At 53.0% G+C, this 21,612-nt stretch overlaps 9 protein-coding genes across 9 annotated transcripts; 3 read left to right on the top strand and 6 right to left on the bottom strand.

Moving 5' to 3' along the window:
- Positions 1 to 836: 836 nt before the first annotated feature.
- Positions 837 to 2,247, bottom strand: BP01DRAFT_226900 (uncharacterized protein). The gene has a single exon (XM_025571184.1). The coding sequence runs from the start codon at positions 2,044 to 2,046 to the stop codon at positions 1,234 to 1,236; it is 813 nt and encodes a 270-aa protein (XP_025433067.1). The 5' UTR covers positions 2,047 to 2,247; the 3' UTR covers positions 837 to 1,233.
- A 1,294-nt stretch (positions 2,248 to 3,541) lies between these two features.
- On the bottom strand, positions 3,542 to 5,420 carry BP01DRAFT_354891 (Creatinase/aminopeptidase). The gene is made up of 8 exons (XM_025574554.1): positions 5,288 to 5,420; positions 4,970 to 5,239; positions 4,511 to 4,919; positions 4,356 to 4,454; positions 4,218 to 4,299; positions 4,059 to 4,170; positions 3,849 to 4,008; positions 3,542 to 3,799 (listed from the first exon to the last, which is right to left on the bottom strand). The coding sequence occupies exons 1-8, from the start codon at positions 5,411 to 5,413 to the stop codon at positions 3,606 to 3,608; spliced, it is 1,452 nt and encodes a 483-aa protein (XP_025433066.1). The 5' UTR covers positions 5,414 to 5,420; the 3' UTR covers positions 3,542 to 3,605.
- A 242-nt stretch (positions 5,421 to 5,662) lies between these two features.
- BP01DRAFT_315150 (Zn(II)2Cys6 transcription factor) lies at positions 5,663 to 7,718 on the bottom strand. Its single transcript, XM_025572552.1, has 4 exons — positions 7,545 to 7,718; positions 6,913 to 7,479; positions 6,708 to 6,851; positions 5,663 to 6,637 (listed from the first exon to the last, which is right to left on the bottom strand). The coding sequence occupies exons 1-4, from the start codon at positions 7,602 to 7,604 to the stop codon at positions 5,774 to 5,776; spliced, it is 1,635 nt and encodes a 544-aa protein (XP_025433065.1). The 5' UTR covers positions 7,605 to 7,718; the 3' UTR covers positions 5,663 to 5,773.
- Positions 7,719 to 7,957: 239 nt separating this feature from the next.
- Positions 7,958 to 9,302, top strand: BP01DRAFT_390216 (uncharacterized protein). The gene is made up of 3 exons (XM_025577983.1): positions 7,958 to 8,623; positions 8,681 to 8,948; positions 9,002 to 9,302. Exons 1-3 carry the CDS (start codon positions 8,379 to 8,381, stop codon positions 9,212 to 9,214), a joined length of 726 nt encoding a protein of 241 aa, XP_025433064.1. The 5' UTR covers positions 7,958 to 8,378; the 3' UTR covers positions 9,215 to 9,302.
- Positions 9,303 to 13,159: 3,857 nt separating this feature from the next.
- BP01DRAFT_292470 (dihydroflavonal-4-reductase) lies at positions 13,160 to 14,226 on the bottom strand (the record flags this gene model as incomplete). The annotated part of the gene is made up of 2 exons (XM_025571693.1): positions 13,160 to 13,737; positions 13,800 to 14,226. The coding sequence occupies 2 exons, from the start codon at positions 14,224 to 14,226 to the stop codon at positions 13,160 to 13,162; spliced, it is 1,005 nt and encodes a 334-aa protein (XP_025433063.1).
- Positions 14,227 to 14,711: 485 nt separating this feature from the next.
- On the top strand, positions 14,712 to 15,158 carry BP01DRAFT_263199 (tautomerase family protein; the record flags this gene model as incomplete). Its single annotated transcript, XM_025571327.1, has 1 exon — positions 14,712 to 15,158. A coding segment is annotated over one exon (447 nt), but the record flags the coding sequence as incomplete, so codon positions are not given.
- Positions 15,159 to 15,306: 148 nt separating this feature from the next.
- Positions 15,307 to 16,855, bottom strand: BP01DRAFT_336570 (phosphoesterase superfamily protein). The gene is made up of 2 exons (XM_025573250.1): positions 16,230 to 16,855; positions 15,307 to 16,174 (listed from the first exon to the last, which is right to left on the bottom strand). Exons 1-2 carry the CDS (start codon positions 16,791 to 16,793, stop codon positions 15,374 to 15,376), a joined length of 1,365 nt encoding a protein of 454 aa, XP_025433061.1. The 5' UTR covers positions 16,794 to 16,855; the 3' UTR covers positions 15,307 to 15,373.
- Positions 16,856 to 17,620: 765 nt separating this feature from the next.
- Positions 17,621 to 19,082, bottom strand: BP01DRAFT_414525 (flavonol reductase). Its single transcript, XM_025579064.1, has 2 exons — positions 18,337 to 19,082; positions 17,621 to 18,276 (listed from the first exon to the last, which is right to left on the bottom strand). Exons 1-2 carry the CDS (start codon positions 18,743 to 18,745, stop codon positions 17,729 to 17,731), a joined length of 957 nt encoding a protein of 318 aa, XP_025433060.1. The 5' UTR covers positions 18,746 to 19,082; the 3' UTR covers positions 17,621 to 17,728.
- A 1,163-nt stretch (positions 19,083 to 20,245) lies between these two features.
- Positions 20,246 to 21,597, top strand: BP01DRAFT_380919 (glycosyltransferase family 69 protein; the record flags this gene model as incomplete). The annotated part of the gene is made up of 3 exons (XM_025577258.1): positions 20,246 to 20,845; positions 20,909 to 21,134; positions 21,182 to 21,597. The coding sequence occupies 3 exons, from the start codon at positions 20,246 to 20,248 to the stop codon at positions 21,595 to 21,597; spliced, it is 1,242 nt and encodes a 413-aa protein (XP_025433059.1).
- Between the last annotated feature and the right edge of the window lie 15 nt (positions 21,598 to 21,612).

The following is a 21,612-nucleotide window of genomic DNA, read 5'->3' as shown; positions in this document are numbered from 1 at the left end:
ATTGCAGGAACCTATACAAGAGGACTTCTCGAAGATGAGGTCTTCGAGTTGAAGCTTGGCCGTGGGAACCATCTCCGCGAGAAGAGAAAAAAAAAAGAGCGAGACGGGGCCTGGGGGCCGGGGGAGGGGGGGTTTATACTCTTGGCCCAGCCTGCTGCGTGCCTTCCCAATCTGGTCTGACCACGAGAGACCACCTGCCGAAACGCAATCGTGGACGTGACTCTTTCCTAGTATGGTAAATGAGGCAAAGCTCACCCCGTATCAATCTCTCGGTCCTCCTGATGCGCCACGTGCGGCCGCGACAGACGCCCGCAGCGAATGCTGTGTTGTGTGCTGCCTGTGTACTTGCATTTTCTAGCGACAGGCGAAGTCCCAGTGCACTTGACCTAGCACGCCGCTGGAGCGAAAGGCAGAAGTTACAGTACGCGTCGGCTTCCATCGGATAGGCACCTCAACTCGACGTTGCGAGGGACCCTATACTTGTAAGTGAAGGGTCGAGAGCCCTCTAAATGCTGATGCTTTGTACTATTGCAAAGCGTGAAATCCAGCCCCAGACTGTCTCGTGATTTACATTATTATCCATTTCTCCTCAACCTGCGCCTGTCTATGTCTACTGACCTGGCGAACAATAGTCCAGACTAAATTACATTCATTGTGCCGAGCCGGCTTGGACCAAGTTCGACTTCCAGCGACTTGCTGGGGCGCTGGGGCAAGCCGACCGGCTGGTCCCGCCTGATACTGAGTGCTGCTCACTCGCAGCTTCCACAACCCATCCGATGAGACCAGGACCATGAGACGGTAGTTCAGTACTACCGTAGAGGCATTTATGACCTAGTCTTTAGCCTTGGGACCGAAAACCCGGACTGGTCGTGCAGGCGATTTTGCGGTCGCAGCGAGAGGCTATGAACGCAACTGATCCCTCAACCCTCACTCAGAATGCTTGGCGAGATAGGGCATCCGTCTGCATGTGCGAGGTCGAGTGGGAGGTGTAGCGCCATGCGACGCCGCTGGATTCGTCATGAATGGCGGTATGCTTGTTCGGCCCGAAAGGGCCGTTGATGGCATCACTCGCGTGCGTCAGAACGATAACCGCGGCTGTTACCGGCAAGATTGATGAATGTCTCGTGTTGACACTTCCCGCTGCTTGCGTGTCGAAACACTCAACAATCGGTGATACAAAAGTGCAGTACCCGAGCTCCACGGTGCTTATAGAGCCGGACCGGAATGATCTCATCAACTCATAAACGTAACCGACGAGTCCTGCTCGGGATCGTAATTTACGAATGAGACCAACCGCGACAGCACAGCAAACTCGAACTTCAACTTGATGGTATAAAAGAACGTCTTCAGCGAAACCTGAATGATGTAGATGTTCAGATACTCGAGCACCAGCAAGGAGATATCCATTAAGATGATGGCGGCGTTAATGATGAGCAGCTGGTACATAATGTGGGTGCGGCGCTTGCTGCGGTTCGGATACAGCGCCAGCAGACGCACGGTCTGCACAAGGAAGATGGTGGAGATGATGACCTCCTGCACGAAAAAGCCCGTGATTTGCAGCTTCTCCCAGATGCTGTACAGACCCAGGTACCGGTCGCCGTCGTTGGAGACCACGCCGTAAGAAAACACGAAATGCGGGGTCTGTAGGATGAACGCGTCCACGACGATCATTGCGAGCACGCCGCGCAGAACGAGCGGGTTGCGCACCACCAGGTGCAGTCGCGAGTACAACACCACCGACTGGCCCGTCACCATGATGGCCCAGCCGAAGGTCGTCAGCGTGACGGACAGGAAGATCGGGGCGAGGTTGAAGTATTTGAGCAGCAGGCCGAGCGCCTGTGGGATGATGCCCAGCCCTGTTGTAACCAATAAACTCCAGAAGTACAGCCCCGAGTATTGCCGGAAGGTGAGGAAGATGAGCAGGATGAGCTCGATGGCGCTATACAGGGCGCAGCCCAACAGGGTCGCGAGCGTCGCCTGCAGCGCGAGGCTGTCGCCGGTGTAGTGGCCGGCGATGCCCTGGATTGGGGCGGAGTCGTTGGCCATGTTCGAGAGGTGGGTTAGGCAGGGAGGGTGAGCTCGGGCCTTTGCCTGCGATCGTCCATGCTCACGAAAATTGATCGCTGCAGATACTCGAGCAGCACGGTACTTGTAAAAATGACGAGTTTTGAGGGTTAGAAGAAGAGATGGAGCTACGAGAGGAGGAAAGCGACGCGCAGATTCACCGGAGGGGACGCTGTGTTCAGGTGACCAGCCACGATCCATGGGCGAGTTCGGAAAATGCATTTGTGGGGTGACAAAATCCGGGGCAAAGGAACCTAACCAGGACTAATCTTTAAGCTCGCCTGTCCATCCGATCGGCACCGATCGATGCCCCTTCCAGTCATTTTCTTCCCTTCGGGCCCGATCGCCCTCCGCATTCGGACCGCTGATCCCAGTTCCTTTGGATGTTTTGTTTGACTCTCGAGATTGGGTCGCAAACAGTTTGGACAACTAATAGTAATGACAGACTGACAGCATGTCAAAAACTGGCCAGACGGTGCAAGTGCAAGAGATTGAGCAATCTTGGCGAGCACAGCCCGAAGCTTGTTTTGGTAAAGCCGACAGTCGTCAGCACTCTATTGCCGACAACTGTGTAAAACTTGGTTCTACGTGCTTGGCTTAGCTTTACTCCTTCTTTCCCACCGATGGAAGAAGCAAAGTTTTACTTACGATGCTGCCTGCCAAGCGTGACATAAGCAGTGTTCCCGCAAATGCGGTTAGCTGCTCTTCGGGCTACCAGTGCCGAGGGGGTCAGAACATTGAAAACAAATGACTTGAGAGAGGGTCAGAAGAACTTGGAACTTTTCCCCCCAACTCTCTTTACTGTTTATAGATTATTTTCAACCTGATATAAACCCCAGCTACCCTAACAAACCGGATGACAAAAGGTATTTTAAACTGAAGAACCCTGATCTCCAAACCCTTCAGCCCCAAAGCATCCTAATCATTCTGATGTAATAAGGGGCTTAACAGTTTTTCTTCAGCTTACATGATTCAAAAATACTTCTCTATGATCAAAATTACTCGTATGTAATATAAAGAGAGCTCCGGCCGGGGGACATGGGGGGATGGTTTCAGGGATTAATGTGATCCGGAAAGCCCAAAGAGTATCAGAGAAAATCTGGGCATTTCTGGCTTCTGACCTCTCGAGGCTGGTACCCTCCGCTTTCCAGAAGACCTCTTTGTACCTGAGGATTGAGGCACTGGCCATAATTGGGCAAGACCAGGCCGTGATCCTACAGTCATGGCGATTGAATTGAAGTACAATACCTTCCCACTGCAATACACTCTCGCACATTTAGTAAATTGGTGCTAATATCTTCTGCCCATTTGGATTTCTATCCATGGCATCTATCACATTCAATTTCAGGTATCCCGCTGGCCTATCCCTTTTGAGCAGAAGGAAGCGAGCCCAGACTCTGCTGCAGCAATCCGGGCGACCTTCATCTTGCGGGTGGCAAACCCACAGCAACAGCCCCACCACCACCACCGCCACCACCACCAATCGACCGACAACAGCACCGCAAACCCGCCCTGGCCCATCATTGATTCTGACGAACGTCTTACGGGTCCCATGGGCCGATGGCACGCTGCCCTGTCAACAACTCCGCACTATCGTTCTCCCGCACTAGAAATATATCCTCGTGGCGCACTCCAAACTTGTCCACCAGGTACACCCCAGGCTCTGAGGTGAAGGTCATCCCCGCACGGAGGACCGTCTCATGGTTGCCTTTGTTGAGGTACGGGCTCTCGTGCGCTGTGTGGCCGTCAACTCCCCACTCCACGTGCGGGGAAGTGGAACTTACCCTTGATCCCAATACCGTGTCCGACGCGATGCGTGAAGGCTTCACCATACCCAGCTGCACTAATTACACTGCGTGCGGCAATATCCACGCTAGCTGCCGTGGAATTGACTGTAAATTGGGCGATGGACTTGGTTTGCGCTTCGAAGACAATGTCCCAGACCTGCTACTGTGAGTTTACACGAATGCGATACATCACCAGGGAGGATTCACCTTGAGTTTCTCTTTCATCCAGTCTGGCGCAGCCGCAGGAGAGGGCGGTCGTTCCAGGAACGGAGGAAAAAACGTGCGACAAATGTCAGAGGAGTAACCCATCAGATGGGCCCTACGATCGTCAGTTCGAACCCCACCATCGACGAGCCGAATACGAACCCAACGTCTATCAAGACAAACGTCCCCGCGTCCAACAATTTCGACCCATTGGTTCCCCCGTGGGGATTTGCAGCATTCTCATCTTTTCCGGATGTCAGTTGCTATGTCCAGGTCGTACTCATGGCTTCAAACTTGTACCAAATAAAACAATATCAAAGAATGGTTCCAATCCAGCAGAAAGCAGGGTCTTATCCAAAACGTGGGCGATGTCGCTCTCGGTCAGCCCTGGGAGAAGGCCTGTTTCAGCTTTAGCATTTGGAATCCACGTTCCTTGATCGCATGGTCAGACGTACACTTCCTCATTTGCCGGACCGCCTCTACCGTCCCTGTGTTTACGGCCCGTAGAATCCCAATCTCCTTCTCTGACTTGATCTGTCGAACCCGCTCCACCTCGCCCTGCAGACCAACCACGTCAAACCCGGCTCCACCAAGCCCACGCTGGATGAAGTCCCGCATCTCCTCGTCAACCATCAGTCGTGGTGTGCGACGAAGGTCTGAGAAAGTCTTGGCGATTTTCAGCGTCTCATATGGATCCCAGTGTTCTTCCCATGGGATGATTTCGATCGGCTCAGTGAACGGCATCCCCAAAAGTCGCGCCCGCTCTGCCTCAAAGGAAGGGCAAAGGAAGGATGTCTTGGCTGTGACGTCGCCTGAGGGAAGATGTTTCGGTTGCACTACCATGAGAAATGGGCGCTCTTCCGGCTGTAAGGGTTTAGCAGCTTGAGGAGATAAAGAGACTTCGGAGCACAGACCTCCCATACTTCCCATTCGGGCTGGCTGATGTTGGCGTAGTACTTGAAGGTGTACCCTGGCTCAACGACAAAAGCATCCACACCACTGACCATAAGAGCTCGCGCCAGGCGGTCGCGGCGGTCTTCAAAGTCTTCCACGGCGATGGGAATGGCGGTGTCGAGAAAGGGATAACCTGTTTCGCGGAAATTTGCAATTGAGCATTGCTCAAATTCGTCGAGTGGGGTGGCATTTGGGGGAATTTTGTGTGACGTCGCGCGTGCGAAAAGGTCCTGCTTGTCGGTCAAATCGAGGATGCGGAATGTCGTCTCCAATCATACCCGAGAGAAGGAATAAATTCCTATTACACAAAGTAGAAAAGCCGTCACAGCACGCAGCCATCGTCGATGATGCAGCGGCTTTGGGTGCTCCTCCAGTAGGTGATAGTCATTCTTATGCGGGTCCATTGCTGTGGTGTGTGCAGTCGAGTCACTGGGAGAAGCAGCGTTATAAATAAGAGCGGGGAAGATGGGCAAGTTCCCCGCACGGCTGGTCTCCTCCAACCAGAGGACTAGTCGCCTTATCAACTTTTGTCCACGGCAACATCAGATAAGCACTGATAAGCATGCTCTGTTGCATTGACATTTATGTTCAGGAATGGGGACGAGGTCCTCAAGCAATGACATGTATCCACAAGATGATGTCGAAGCTACCGCATGGATGTCATACAATTGATCAGGCTCAATCTAGACAAAGAGCAGAGAATTATTGATCGCTGCTGGTCTGCAGGGAAAGAAACATTGTGCACATCTCGCTACTCCTGCCAATCATTTCTTCATCATTGATTGGTATCTCCTCATGTCGCTAACGTTCGTCAGCATTCTAGGTTCCGATGGAATCGTGCCTGGGCCTTCATCTTCCAGGTTTTCAATAACCTGCAACTCTTGCTTGAGCCAGTTGAGAGATAGGCCCCCGAGCAAGTACTCCATCATTGCCAGAGCCTGTTTGATACCCGTTCTCCGACCAATTTCATCTAGGCGATTCATTATCCAAAGCTTCATACGTGGTGTGCTTCCGACACAGTCTGACGCTACGAACAGCGCCCAGTGTAAGCGAATCAGGCCCGATGCTTCGACCAGCCTTTGATTAGAGCGTGCTGACCCAAAGAAGTAAGGAACACTGGCACAGACTTCCTCCGATAGTTGACGGGTAATAGCAGCGCTCTGGCGAATGGCTGCCCAGTGCTCACTATTCTCGCCCTTTGATCGCCTCCATAGTCGCTCGCAGACAGCAGCGATGATTTCATGAACAACAATGCGCGTCATTCGGTAGGTGTTCCAGATCACGGCGATGCCAATCTCGGAGTACTCGTGGTAATAATCGCCGTATATATGTTGATCAGCGGGTAGATCGTCATTGGTTGCGTCGACCACCTTGTACCGCCAGCGTCGATCGACTGTCAAAGCCCATGCAGCTAGCATTGCGTCTAATTGTAGTGCCTCCCTTATGATCTCTTCAGGAGTCTTCTTTGCCTTTTGGCCAACCTGTGCGCACAGATCGCCGACCATGGTCAAATACTTGAAGAACGACTCCGCTGACGACTGCTGAGGACCTCGGATACCAGCTGTCTCTTCTGATAAGGCCATCAGCCAAGCAGGCGCGGGCTTTTTACGATAGAGGTTACTCAAGGCCTGCAAATTTGATTAGTGGTCCCGATCAAAGTCTTTGCTCTCATTGCCGTCCACATGTTCAAGAACTTACGTATTGGCCGCGCAATTGCATGAATAAGTCAAGTCCGACTGGGCGCTTCAGCTGCTCGGGTCCACGTAACTTTACTAGGGCCATCGCACCCTCAATATGGTTTAACCACCGCACCATGAGGGAGCGGCTTTGGCAAGTTATAATCTAAAGCAATTATTATTAGCAAGGGGTGCCTCTGCTCTCATATACTGGCCTCCGCACTCACCTCATACAGTCCCAGGATAAGAACGGAAGCCAGCGTGGAATCTAATTGTGCTGAGTTTGTGTCTTGCAGCGCTGAACTTGTCTCTGATAATGCGATCGTATATTGCTGGCGCGCCTCCTGGGTGAGTTGGGGGCTGCCGTGGATGTTACCCAGTGCTGCTAGTCCCATAGCATTGATAGAGGCCATAAGACCAGGACTCGACTCTTGCTGTAATAACAAAGGCAAGAATGACAGGTGTCCATTTACTGAACGATGAGCCCCAACATGGTAGGTGAGAACGTAGGCAACGCCTTGATCGACTGCCGGCGCAGAGAAAGACTGCAGTGCCCACGCGTTTGTTTTATGATTCGTGGCTGTCGAGGCATTCTCGCCAGCAGTCGATGCCTGGTCGGGCGATACTGCGGAGCAAGATGCGTCGGCATTTTCAGAAGGTTGTTTGGGGCGGCGCCGGACTTTCTCAACCACTTCAGCGGTTTGGTCATGGAAGCTAAACGCGGCTAGATCGCGATATGTGCAGATTTGCTTGGCTCTGACGCACGAGGAACACGAGGGGCGTTTCTGGTCGCACTGCAACAAAATCAGCTTTGGTGGTCTTGGGGGGGGGGGGGCGGGGGTGAGAGGATTGGGTATACCTTGAGTCGGCGGGCTCGGCACCGGGAACAGGCTGGGCTGGGTTTCCCACGATAGACCATGACAGCGGAGCCAAGCCCGAAGCGCTTTCCTATGTCGGCAATCCGCACGATGAGCGCCGGAGAAGATGTTTCAAATTGTAGAAGGGATGCAAGGAGATGCCTGGAGGATTGAGGAATAAATGGGAGGGGGAAAATGAGAGAAGGAGAGCTAGTGACAGCCCCGTAGGAGACGCAGCCGAGATGATTAACGCGGGCTGTCTAACTCTTCCAGATTGGGAAATGTCGAATTGGTTTCCGCATTGGGACTAGTATGTGGTTGCCAACACGATAAGCGCTAAGCCTGTCCTGGACACCCAATCGACCGCTTGACTCAGCCTCGCGACTGACTGACTCTACTCTTTGTGTCTGCTACACTGATCGGTCTCCCCGACTCCGCTTAGGCCGCTACCGAGCTGGCCTCCGCTTACGTCTGATGCTTTGTTCTGCTCATGATAGTGGTTCTTCCCTGGCATAAGCCTGATGGATGTGGTTGTGATTCACACTTTCTCCGTGGCCCGAATTTTGGCTGATCAAGCTTCTGGGTCCATGTGGAAAACAGGAACCTCAGCCACTCGTTAGACTTGCATCCCGCAATGTATACCCGAGATGGGAATTAGTAGGGCTGAGAAAACTCAGCGGGCTGTCTTGAGATGGAGTGTTCTCATTGATAAAAGCAGCCAGCCGCTGAAGTGGAATAGCATCTTTTGACAGGCCCGAATATCTTTATCTCCTCTGGTTGAATCAACTGGGTGAACTTTCGACACGTATACACTGCCTTTACCGCTAGCAGCCACAATGAATGCCGTCTTTGCAGCAGACCTAGTTTTCTATTTATTGCTCCTCCCCTTGGTCTTCTACATTATCTGGACGCGTCGCAGGGGGGGACTCCTAGCGTGGTACTATCTCATTATTTTTTGCATCGCCCGCGTAGTGGGCGGAGCAATGGGAGTGCACGATGAGAAGAGTCTCGCTGCGAACATCATCGTGGGTGTGGGCATCTCGCCGCTCATTCTCGCAATCGATGGCCTCCTCCATGAAGCGTGAGTAGCACATCTAGCTTATCAACCAACGCCAGAGCTGATGACTCCTTGTGACAGGCGCTCATACCGGATTCCCGGACGACAGTGGCTCGGCTGGGCGGTTGTTGCTCTAGTCACAGCATTGATGGCAACCGCGCTGGCGCTTGCTATCGTGGGCGCCCTGAACATCTATGAAGGCCACCCTAAGCCGGATAGCCTCAGTCACTGGAAGGTGGGCACCGGACTAATGGTCTTGGTGTGGGGCTGGGAGGTGATCTGGGCGGGTATCCTGCTGCTGCCGTCGCAGCGACGGAAGGATGCTTTCTTGTATTATGCTGGTACCACGGTATGTATCTCTTCAGGTCTAGCAGAATGCTCTGCTAATCTACTGGTACACAGCTTCTTCAGGGGTCGTTCCTGGCACTGTTATTCGCGGGCATCCGGGCTATATATCAGTTAATCGCGGTGTGCACGCAGCGTAAGGACCTTAGTTCCAGCACTGGCAGTCTGGCGGTGCGGGTGGTTTTGGTGTTCTTACCGGAAGCTTTCACTGTGCTGTCGATGGTACTGGTTGGAGTGCAGACGAGGAATGTTTCGAGGGCGTCAATGTGACGAGACGTTGGCTCTGATGGATAGCATTCGTGCTGGGCTTTGATTTGTACACTCCTTTGTTTTATGAATGTTATGCACTAAATCCCGGTCACACTTAGATTCTTTTTTCAGCTATATAGAATGCAATGTTTCCAATGCCGACATCTGAGCCACATCCCTCGTGCCTCAATCGTATTGAACTCAATTATTTGCAAAGCTAGCGCTTCGCAACTCTATGAGGACCTGATCGCGGGTGACGGACGATGACTGATTGCTTCGGCAGGCAATTTCTAGATTCTGATTGGCAGCTACCGCAATGACAGTAACGTGATGACAGTAATGTTACTTCCAAGTTGGTTCCGGCAGGTTCCCTTTGATTGAAGTTGCGTTGATCTACTTAAATAGGCCGAAATCTCTGTCTGCTGATATGTAAGCCCGCACAGCCACAAACCGCTGCTGTTAAGAGCGGATGTCTTCTTACAGCCCTTTGATGTAGCCAACTCCCTAGCCGACTGGCCAGATGCCGCTCGGATGTCCGGATCAGCCCCTGCCCGGAGCAAAAGTTCGATATGCTCGCCCCGTATGTGGCCTCCGAGTTGACTGGCGGGGTTGTGGTAATGGGTCTCAGCGTACATGTAAAGGGGAGTGCGGTCTTTATTATCTTGTGCGTTGATATCCTACCCAGCCCCATGGCGAGCAGAAAGTCGACGCAAGCCCGGTAACGGTGGATGAAGGAAACGGCAAGGTGGAGTTCTGTCTGTCCATGCGCATTGGGTCGGAGCTGCGCTCCTTCTTCTATGAGGCGACAGAGCCATCGGTGCTTCTCTTGGTTACGCGGCAGAGTATGATGGAGGAGGCTCCGTCCGCTCCGATCGAGGGTACTTAGGTCGGCACCCTTCTGCTTGAAGAGGTGCAACAGACGCAGACTGATTACTTCGATTTCAGCCTCCTCTTTATAGACACTACTTTGCCATCAGTTAGCGAGGTGGAACGCAGTCGTTCCATCTGTGGTGCGGTAATTTGCTAGGTCGCTCGAAATTGTTTCGCTTAGAGGCCAGAGCAGCTCGATTACCTCGAAATGGCGACCTTCACAGGCCCAGTGCAGCGGCAACCAGCCGCTCAGGTCAGTCGCTAGAGGGTCGGCACCATGGTTTAAGAGAAATTGAACCGTCTCCAGACGTCCATTCCCAGCAGCGATATGTAGCGGGGTCCCACCCGACCACTTCCATGCAGGCGTAATCTGTTCATTGATATCCACGCCTCCACGGTCCCAGAAGAAACGAACAATGTCTGGATGGCCGTTGCGTACTGCCCGAGCGAAGAGGCTCATTCCTTTTCCTCCCTCGCCACTGGCGGCGGGGCAATCAGGGATCTCTACCCCATGGTCCAGGAGCCTCTGGATCATGTCCATGCCCATAGATGTGTCAATTGTTGGCAGGATGATCGGCTCGGGCGGATTTTCGTTGCCGAACCGATAAATCGACATTTGAGGAAACGAATTTGGACGAGCGCCCTTATCCAGTAAGAAGCAAAAGACTTAGATGCCATCCTGCCACGACACCTCCGGTAGACGAGACTCCATCCCGTGGTAGGTGTCGTATGCTTAATCCAGGGCTGTGTCGGCGAGAGCTCGATCCAAGACATCCTGCCGGACTCCCGGAGCCGGATATTGACGGAGAAGACAGGCGAGGGTCTTCGGGTGACGAAAAAGCGAGGCGGCAATCACTGCTTCCGGTCACTCCCCTGCGGCGATAAGGCCCACAGGCTACAGCCAGTCAATGAAGCGTTGCACGGCGGCCTCGCAGCCCCAATAGGCCGCAGTCATGAAGGCTGTATGCGGTCTTCCGTCCTCACCAAGCTGTCCTAAATGCGTGCAGCAAAATCCATCAGCCGACACGTCGTCTTGGAAGGCATCCGCTCCCGCGTCGAGCAGAAGGTCTATTAATTCTGGAGAGTTTGCCATGCCGGCTAGGTGCAGGGGAGGTAAGCAAACAGCGCCGTACGACTCACAGCCCTTCTGATTGACATCAAAGCCGCGTGAGATCAGGAAGCGAGCAATATCCGAATAATTGTTGTTGATTGCGATGTGAAGGGGCGTGTCGCCGTATGTGGGCAGATTCGCAGAATCAGCAGAATCCAGAAGCACGGCGATAACAGGCAAAGTTGCCTACTCGAGTCCATCCTATTATTTGTTCATTCAGCCCGCTCATTGCCGGGTACGGAACTCGTGGGTAGCATGCCATGAAAAGGAAGATATAACCCATGGGACAGATCAAATGGAGGACAACTATGAAGGGAAAGGAGGAGAAAGGGAACCTCGCTCGATTTCCGCAGCAATCTAGTTCATTAGTCGCCCGAATAGATGGACAGATATTGCGGCTCGCAGTAGGAATCGTTCCAGGAGAAGCTTCTTGCTGCGACTGGTTATTTTTACTCAACCAGCGCCTTTACGCTTTGCCAGTCGCGTTCTCGCCAAGCTTAACGATAAGAATTTCCAACTCGTAAGATCCCAATTTTGATTCCACGTGGCCGTCGATCCCGTAGTCGAAGTCCGGTCACCGATGAGGTTACCAGAACGGGTAAGCGCGGGTTGGGCCCGCCCGCTGACAGCAGAAGTACGCAAGGGCGCGGCGTAATCGCTGCGCCTCGACATGGAACTTGAAGATAGTCTGCCTAAAAACTCCCTGTCAATCCATGGGACTAACCCTGTGTGTGCAAGCTTTGACGGCCTGAGCTCCTCAAGTCTAGCACGGATCCACTATCTGCTATGAGGCTGACAACGCGGCCCCAGGGCTGAGAGGGTCTCCCCGCGATCGCCTTGATTACCGCATTTGGATAGCATTCAGGAGACAACATGAGTAAATCAGTGAAAACAGTCCGCTCAGCTGGGTATGTGCACGATATGAAAATTAGGATATATAAGTCTTGCCAGACACGAGGATGGAGTCTAAACTGTTCACCTTTTTTCTTTTTCACTGCAGCTTCACTGAGCATACAGAGTCTACTATCACCACAGCGACACCCTCTTACAAAATCAACAGGCTGATCTATTTATTCGTTCTGTTATCTGCCACAACCGCTACCCAGACCACCTCTTGCAGCATGTGTCTCGCGCTTTCTTTCCTCCTCAAGAAGGGGTCTCGTGCCCGCGACCAAGATGTTGCGTCTGCGCATCCCCGACCGGTCAAAACTGAGTATAATTCAACATCGAATTACGACTCGAGCCGCGATGTTCCTCCTTCTACAGCGGGGCGACCAAGCTAGACTCATGTATGAAGCATTGAGGTGAAATTCATATTGACACTAATCGAGGTAACAGTTTCCTGCCGTACTACTGGTGGTGCAATGCGAGAGAGACATTTGAGGGGGAATTCGGAGAAGGAATGATTCGGAAATATACTACAACACTCGAGCTAGACGGAGAGCAAATATGAGTGCACATATATGTAATAGCGTTGCTTCTTCTTCTTCTATTATTTACATAACCATCACTCCGTATATTTTCTCATTTAAACGCACGTTCACACCCCAATGCATATAGTACGGTACACTTCCCGAGTTCTTGGCAAAAAGTTTGCGGGCCGAACACCACAAAACGCGTCTTCCGCACTTGGAGTCAATCAATCTACCACTTTTCAAACTCCAAAAATCTCAGGGAGTCAAGCACACATTAACTACAGTGCCTCAGCCGTAGAAAAATCACACAGAAAAAAAAATTCCATGGAAAGAGGCTAAAGCGATAGATACTATGATGCAAGATCTGAGGCGGAAAAATACTATACAATGGCATGATGGGCTGAGTCCAAACGAGCAAGGATTAATTTGGGGGCTGTCAGCACGTGGCCTGTCTGTCTACGCAATTGCGAAGTGTCACAAACTCCTGGAAAAGCACAATCGCCGAAATGATCGTTCGCAGTCCAGAGCTCCGTCAAGTACACACGCTAAGAGCGACTCGAAGCCTCCTAACTAGATCTTCCCCCTCAACCGCAACTGCTGCCGCACCACCGCCTCCACAATCTCATCCTGCCCCCTCCACCGCATCCCCAGCACCCTCTCCGCCATCCTCGTATCCACCCTCCATCCAGCTTCCTCCTCCAACGGGCCCTGCAATCGACACCCCACCTCGGGAAACCGGCTCTGGATCACCTCTGCCACCCGCTTCCACGACCCCGGCGTCGGCCCCGACAGCAGAAACTCCGTGCCGGACACGAGATCCTCGCGCTGCAGTGCCCGCACGTGCGCCTCCGCCACGTCGCGCACGTCAACCCACGCATTCGCCATCCCGGGTGTCTCGGACAGCACGCTCTGCCAGAAGAGGGCGTTCATCCCGCTGATCTCCTCCGGGTTGGTCTGGATGAGGCTCTCCCCAAGGACGAAGGTCGGGTGGAATGTGATGAGGGTGAAGGGCGGGGAGTGGGTGGCCAGGAAGGCGCGGGTGGCTTGGTGGGCGGCGATCTTCGAGGCGCTGTATTTCAGGCCGTGGCCGGAGAAGCCCGCGGGGAGGGGGTTGGGGAGGTCCAGGGGGATATGCTCGTTGGTGTTGTCTTCAATCATTACTTAGTATCTGCCTGGCTGACGGTGGGTTGTGGGGGGTGAAGGGGTTTACCGGTTACGTAGACCTCCTTCTGGCTTAAAGCCGTGAGCGGGGTCAATGCTAGCACAGAGGACATGATGACTACTTTCTGGATCTGGGGGAAAGATAGGGCGGAGTAGAGGATTGACTCGGTGCCCTTGACGGCTGGGTCGATGTAGTCGGCTTGCAGATCGGAGCCGCGGCCGGGCATCGGTGAGGCGAGGTGGAAGATGTGGTCCACGTCGGCGAGGGCGGGGAGGAAGGCTTCGCGCGGGGTGATGTCGGGGATGATGCAGGTTTCGATCATGTGCGCAAAGTCCGGGTAGCGGGCGCGCAGGGCCGTTTCCTGGGCATCACTACGGATGGACAGCCGCACCCGGTAGCCCGCGCGGAGAGTCGAGAGGACGACTTGCGAGCCGATGAAGCCGGTTGCGCCGGTGATGAAGACGAGAGGGGCCATGTTTGAAATGTGATATGGCGATTGATTCTGGGATTGGGGTTAATGGGTGTGCTAGCTATTCACGACTTTATACACCGTCTTGCAGTGCTACGGCGTAGACACAGTTACAGGTATGGTATACACAGACTCCTGACTCAGTTCACTAATCATTCCGTATAGTTGCGGGTGACACAGACCACGGTTCACTAATCATAGAATCCCGCACCAATCACCACCCCGCCGTGATCGGCGCAGATCACTAATCTTACATATCAGATGCCCTCAATTGACAATCCGCTCAACTCGCAATTGTATACCGTCAGCAGCGGCATAAAAGACACCATCCCACATATGTAGACGACCTACCACTAATCCTCACTCCCAGAACTACACCAGCCCTACCAACAACCTACTCAATACTACCTACCTTCCAAACTACACCCACCCATCCTCACCTCATCCTACCAACCACCTACACAAAAGCACAAAATAGGAAACCTAACAAAATGCCCCTCTGGCAAATCTACTCCCCCCCTGGCACCTTCACCTCCACTACCAAATCCACTTTCGTAACCGACATCACCAAATTCTACACCTCCATCGGCCTCCCCGCCTTCTACGTGGTCGTGCAATTCCACGAGCTCAGCCCGGAAGACGTCTTCGTGGGCGGGCAAGCCACCACCACGTCAACAAAGCCCTTTGTGAGGGTGGTTATCACGCACATCGCCATCCACTCGCCGGACAACGACGACGCGTACCGGCGGACGACGGCCCGGCTGGATCAGGTGTTGAATAAGCATGTCCTGGAACGGGGCTTCGGGCTGGAATATCATGTTGAGGAGACGGAGCGGCGGCTTTGGAAGATTGATGGGATGATCCCGCCGCCATGGAGGAGTGAGGAGGAGAAGCTCTGGGTGAGGGAGAACCGAGCGGTGGAGTATGAGGGGGCTTATGTTAAGGAGAAGGGGGAGGGGGAGGGGGGGAAGGCGGCGCTTTAGGTTGAAAATGGGTATGCTGGTTAGTGGAGTGCGTTGGGGTTTGGGTTTGATGTGAACGCATGGAGCTCTTATATACTAGTAACGTCTCTATCTATGTGCAAGTCTTGGTCATGCAGTGGTATTCTTTCCTGTTCTCTTACTGTACGTTTGCCCTGCGCGCCCGTGCTACGCTACTTGCGGAATGCAATGGGCTCCGGCAGCGTGGCAGGAGTGTCGTTGCGAGCCTTCGACTGGATGAGATGGTCGAATGACGCAGAGTATTCGACACGCGGGGTGAAGGGCTCAAAGTCCCAGAGATAGCCGAGCGTGCGCAGGATCGACGACGCGGAGTACGACACCGTCTTGCCCTCTACATCCGTGCCCCTCTGCTCGACGTACCCCTTGCCAACCCACGGGGAAATCAATAGCGTCGGGATGCGGCCTCCCAGACGGTTAAAGGTGAAGGTGTAGTTTTCGCCGCTGGGCGTGGTGGCCGTGTAGGTCAGGTTGTCCGGCCGAGGGGCCAAGGGAGGAGGCACATGGTCATGGAAGCCACCGGTCTCGTCGAAGCTGAGGATGAACAGCGTGTCCGACCACTGCGGCCCGTTGCGCAGAGCCTCGTACACGTCCTTGATTAGCTTCTCGCCGTCCGAGATGAGTCCGCTGGGGTGCATCGAGTTGGTGCCCACGCCGCAGCAGGATGGGTTTAGGTAGGTGAACTCGGCAAGCTTGCCCGCCGCTGCATCCGTGTAGAACTGCTCCAAGGGCTGGACCTGGCTGGTGCGGTTGGCTGTGTATGTCCAGTCGTAGAACTCGGAGTCCGGACCCGTGCCACCCTCGGTGTCGTAATAGTTGATCCAGGTGTGATTGGTCTCGCTCAGCTGCTGGAAGATGGATTGCTGAGGGAAACCGTGTACGGAGAAGGCATCATCGTTGCTGCCGTGCCCGTAGGAGGTTCCTGAAGTCAGGGCTGCACGGTTGGGATCTGTGGGCTGCAAGTCGGTCAGTCTGCTGCATCTGCATCTGCGAATCTGATGTAGAACTCACTCCAGGAATGTCCGAGTGCCAGTGGTTGAAGACAACGTAGTTCTGCACCAGCTGAGTGAGAACCGGCACTTGCTCCTCGGTATAGTAGTTCATGACCTGGGTGGCGAGCAGAGTACGGTTGGCTTGGGCGCCGTAGAGGCGCAGTTGTTCGTGCACGAAGCCATTCTGGCTGGGTGTCAACGCGCCCGACTCAATCGCCTTGTTGTCCGGCGTGAACGTGCCATAGAACTCGATGTTATTGCCGTACACCGCGTGGTCGGGATCATCGGTGACGGAGTCGTAGTCCTGGGCGGCGCTGCAGACGGTGCCCTCCGCCGGGTTGCTCACATTGTACGGGTTGCAGAAGGGCCCGTTGTTGATGGGGTTCTCGAGACCCTTGATCGTCTGGCCACCCAGAAGGTTGTCGACGGAGCGGTTCTCCATCACCAGCACCACGACATTCTTGATCTTGTCCTTGAGGTTGCTAACCGAAGATTTTGAGTGGGCGTGTCGGGAGGAAGCACCAGGTAGGGCTGAGGCAGCTGCCGCGAAGGCCAGAAGACCGACAAGAGCACTGGGATGCATGGTGACTGATTGATGCTCGTGACAATGGCAGTAAGACTCAAGATAGAGGAATCCGTCCTGCTATTTATACTTGCTCCAGATAGATCCATCTGGAATGGGGGAGGGGGATTGTGGCAGTTTCCCATGATGTTCCCACGTGCCTGCCTGGGATGCATGGACGAGATGACCTCATTTCACCTGCATGTTGCATTAATTTATCATATTCACTCGCATCGCATGGCCGGAGCAGGCCCAAACCGGCTGAGTGGAAGCTGTCAATCTGGTTGATAGAGGGCACTGACACCAATGGGCACATTGGTGATGCCCACGGGAATGGAAAGTGGAGAGTCCGGCCGTTGTCCCTGGAGATCCCTGCCTTTTAGATGCAGGAGATCGGCATTCGCGTGGGTGTCCCAAGAATGCGCATTGGTCGGTTGGAGCAATTCGTGTTGCTAACAAATGAGTTAGATTGATGTGCCAAGAGTTTGTCCGATATGTGCCGACTACAGGAGAAGCATGAATCGAAAGGGCTAGTCCAAATACTGTAGATGTGGAAAACTACGTGGAGACAGAGGAGGCGGGAAATGGCCGACCGTGATTTTAGCGGGGTTCATGTCAAACCAATCTTCTTCCTGGCAATTGCCACCAGGCTGTCTCTCGATTTTGGATTTGCCAGTCAATCACCCTCACCCAATATGTGGTCTTGTATACTGACAATTTGTTCTCATGTTCTCGGCATGTCAATGCCCCTTGGCTGAGAGAATCGTTGTTTGCCCCGCACTGCACCGATAATGTAAAATGCTGACAAATTCGATTTCAATATAAGTTATTTGTGTTGCACACATCATGATCATCTCTCAAACATACATAAAATCATTCGTCCCGACATCTCCTCGCAATCTGAAATCTGTTTCCGTGACTCGTAGAGACCTGCCAAATATGCACCAACCACCTGCTCATTTGAACGCTAGCTGCTGGTCAATCACGTCGCTCACCTGGTCCTCCATTCCTTTGAAGGTCAACCCCAGCTCTCTCTCAGCCTTGCTCGTATCAAGAACATAGCCTGTCGTCTCCTGCGTCTCGAGCTTGACAGGCAGATTGGGATACCGCTGACGGACGAAAGTCTTCACATCTGACCACGGTCTTGGTGGTGCAGCCAGCAGATAAGATTGCAACCCCTTTATGGAGCTGTCCAGAGCCTTTACATGCGCAGCAGACACGTCCTCAACATGGACCCCCCGGTACTGATCCGAAAACAGCTTTCCCGCCGTGATTGCTTGATACAGCATGCCACAAGTGCCGCCCAGCTGGTCGGCTGATTCCTGTGCCTGATTGTACCCGAAAACAAAGACGGGATGCAGAGTAACCACGTCAAATGTCGGATGATGGTCACGTACAAAGTCTAGCGTTGCCTTGTAAGACGCTATCTTGCTGGCCTGGTATTGGTCGAATGGGTTCAACGAAGCCACCTGCGCTGGGTCGACATCTTGGATATCGGTTGTTTCTGCCAGATGAGATGTTAGTATCACTAGTGCTCGCAGTAACAATAGAGGTGAAACCATACCCTTAATGACCGAGCCATCGGCTGCGCCCCCGAGCGGCATGATTGACAAGGCCGAGGCAGTCACCACGATTTTCTTGATACTTGGCACCTTGAGTGCAGAATGCAGAATCGAGACAGTTCCTTGAACAGCCGGAGTCAAAAGGTCTTCTCCCGCGCCGGGTAATGGAGAGGCCAGGTGCAACGCGTAGTCTACTCCCTGCAATGGCTTGTCGAAGCATCCATCTACCGTTAGATCAGGAACAACAACAAATTCCAACCGTTCTGGAAATCGGCTATAAACCCGCTCGAGCTTGGTCGCTTGCTCAGCACGACGCACAACCAACCTCACGCGATAGCCGGCTTTCAACACGTCGAAAACTACCTGGGACCCGATGAAGCCGGTAGCACCCGTGATCAGAACAAGAGCCATTGTTTCAATTCGAGATATGATCTGTAGACGACCTGAGTGAATCCATCTAGAGCGAGTACTATGTCGGCGCACTGGACCTGATATACATGCATATTCACTCTCTTGCGCTGACAAATGGCGAACCTCGACATTCTTTGAACTATAGAAAGGATCCGAGAATGATTAGTGATCCGCCTTATTTCCTCGGCCGTGGTGCAGTAGTTCCGTGTGATTCCAGAAAAGGATTGGATCTACTGAGCCCACTCCCATTCTGGTCCACGAGTCGCAATCGGCTTCTGTACGAGCCTTACGAGGTGGCTGTTGTGGTCGGGAGACATGTCTCGAGGTGATCTTTGTTGTAGACGGTTGGTCAGCTTCTAGAATTCAAGATGATGACGTCATCTAATCGCTGCTCGGTGTTCACCTTAGTTATGATCCATGCTTGGTCAGCGACTGTGTATTTGACATTCATCATTATATTGTACATGCGTCACTAACATGCAGCAATTGACATATAGTTCATGAATGATTAGTTTTCTTCTGATCTAGTCTTGACTATGGTCAGTGTATTCAGTCTGTTTTTTTACATGTTTGTTGCGAGCTGGTGTCGAAGATATGTCATGGCAGGGATACATAATCATAAGTAATACGAGTGCCTTGTCTGCGGGTGCCTCCCTCAGCCAAAGGCGATGCAAAGCGCACTAACCCCTTTGGGCAGCTACATGGGACTTCCAGTTTGGGAAAGAGTCACTGGGATTCAGATGGTGGTAGGTGTTCTTAGATCCAGTAGATAAGCTAAATAGACCATCTACTATATGAATTTATATGAGGGGCTGTAGGGGGAAGTCGATTCCTAATTTCCCTACTTTATCAGGTAATGATTGCCGGCTAGTTACTGAAATCAATTTGGAAGTTACATGGATGTTGATTACTAGGTATCCATTAGAAGTCATATTACTCCACGCCCGCTGTCATTATATTCCAACTGTCATTGGGGTGGCCAATCAGGATCCAGAAATTGCCTCCCGAAGTAATCAATCGTCCCGCCGTCACCCACGATCAGGCCCTCATGGAGTTGTAAAGCTAGCGCTTTGCAAATTAGGAGACAATCTCATTTCATTCTTGTAGTTTGGGAATATAAGCATCTTATGGGATAATGAAGTTGGTCATTGAAGTTGGAATTTGCTCTCAGGTATGGCGCTTGTATGGCAAGACCAGACCAACTCTCTTGATTACTGCCGTGTGCCTAATATATCAGGCTCTAACACGGCTCCGTCAGTATCTGGGCCATCCAGATTGGGACTAGTGTGAATGGCGGTCTCCCCTGATTGCTATTTTTGAACTTTTATCCACTGTGGACTCCTTCCGCCCTTTCCCAACATCCTCAGCCACGATGCCAGATTCATGAGCATAGCGGCATAGCGCAGTTGGTACAGATGGGAAGTCTCCAATGACGCATTCCTCAATTATCACTCTCTGATAATATTCCGAATCACTTGTTCTCGCTAAAAGAATGTCCCCATGATCCTCCCTCTCGCCTCTCCCAAGTCCGGTCCCCGCTGGGCTCCCCGCCGCCGATATGGGTTCCGCCGACGCGTCGGGCTCCTCGTGGGCCTCGGTCTAGTGATCTGGACAATACTCCAAGTCCTCTCGATCCACCACCGTATCGCCCTTGTCGACAACCGCCCTCCTCCTTCGCAGCCATCCGACCGTGTGTTCATCGCTAGCACCCATTGGAATAACGAACGCATCTTACGGAGCAATTGGAACGACGCCGTCGTTGACCTGGTGCGGACTCTCGGCCCCGACAATGTCTTTGTGAGCGTTCTGGAGAGTGGGAGCTGGGATGACAGCAAGGGAGCTCTGCACGAACTGGACACGAGATTAGATCGACTGGGCGTACGACGCAATATCACTCTGTCCGACACGACACACCAGGATGAGATCTCCGCTCCACCCGGGCACGAGGGCTGGATCAACACTCCGCGTGGACGGAAAGAGCTCCGCCGCATTCCATACTTGGCTCGACTCCGCAATTGGACCCTGCAACCGCTGGTAGACCTTGCCAGACAGGGAGTCACCTTTGATAAAGTGCTCTTCTTGAACGATGTCGTCTTCACGGTATGACTGACTCCGATATTGGTTGAAATGGACGAATGTGTGGCTGATCAGCTAGTTCCTTAGGTTGACGATGTTGCGGTTCTGCTAAATACCAACGATGGTGTTTATGGGGCTGTCTGCTCCCTTGACTTTTCGAAGCCTCCTCTATACTATGACACGTTCGCATTGCGTGACTCACAGGGCGACGAACACATCATGCAAACCTGGCCATACTTTCGCTCTGGCGCTTCTCGCAGAGCTCTAATCAACATGGAGCCGGTCCCCGTCAAAAGCTGCTGGAACGGGATGGGTAGGCATCTGATCCTTCCTATTGTCATTCCCTACTAACACTTATAGTGGCGATGCCGGCCGCGCCATTTTTATCATCTCCGCCACTGCGGTTCCGCGCCATTCCCGACTCTCTTGCGCTTTCCCACCTCGAAGGCTCGGAATGCTGCTTAATTCACGCTGACAACCCTTTGTCGCAAACTCATGGTGTATACCTCAATCCCCAGGTCCGCGTCGGATATAAACCCGAGGCGTATGCTGCCGTGCATCCGGCCCGCGCGTGGTTGTCCTTGCAAAACATCGCTATGGCACTTTGGGAGAACCGCATCCGACGCTGGACGACTTCATCCTACTTCAAACTGCAGGTCGTCCGTGGCCGGATTGCGAAGTGGCAAGGAAATCAACCCCAGCAGCGAGAAAAGGGTGATTTCTGCTTGATCAATGAAATGCAGGTCCTGGTTGCCAATGGATGGGCGCATGTCTGAGTGTGCAATAGCGAC

The sequence above is a fragment of the Aspergillus saccharolyticus genome, assembly GCF_003184585.1.
Source record: "Aspergillus saccharolyticus JOP 1030-1 unplaced genomic scaffold BP01scaffold_8, whole genome shotgun sequence".
NCBI classification, from domain to species: Eukaryota; Fungi; Ascomycota; class Eurotiomycetes; order Eurotiales; family Aspergillaceae; genus Aspergillus; species Aspergillus saccharolyticus.
Note: the sequence above shows the minus strand (reverse complement) of the source record. Positions and strands in the feature narration are given on the sequence as shown.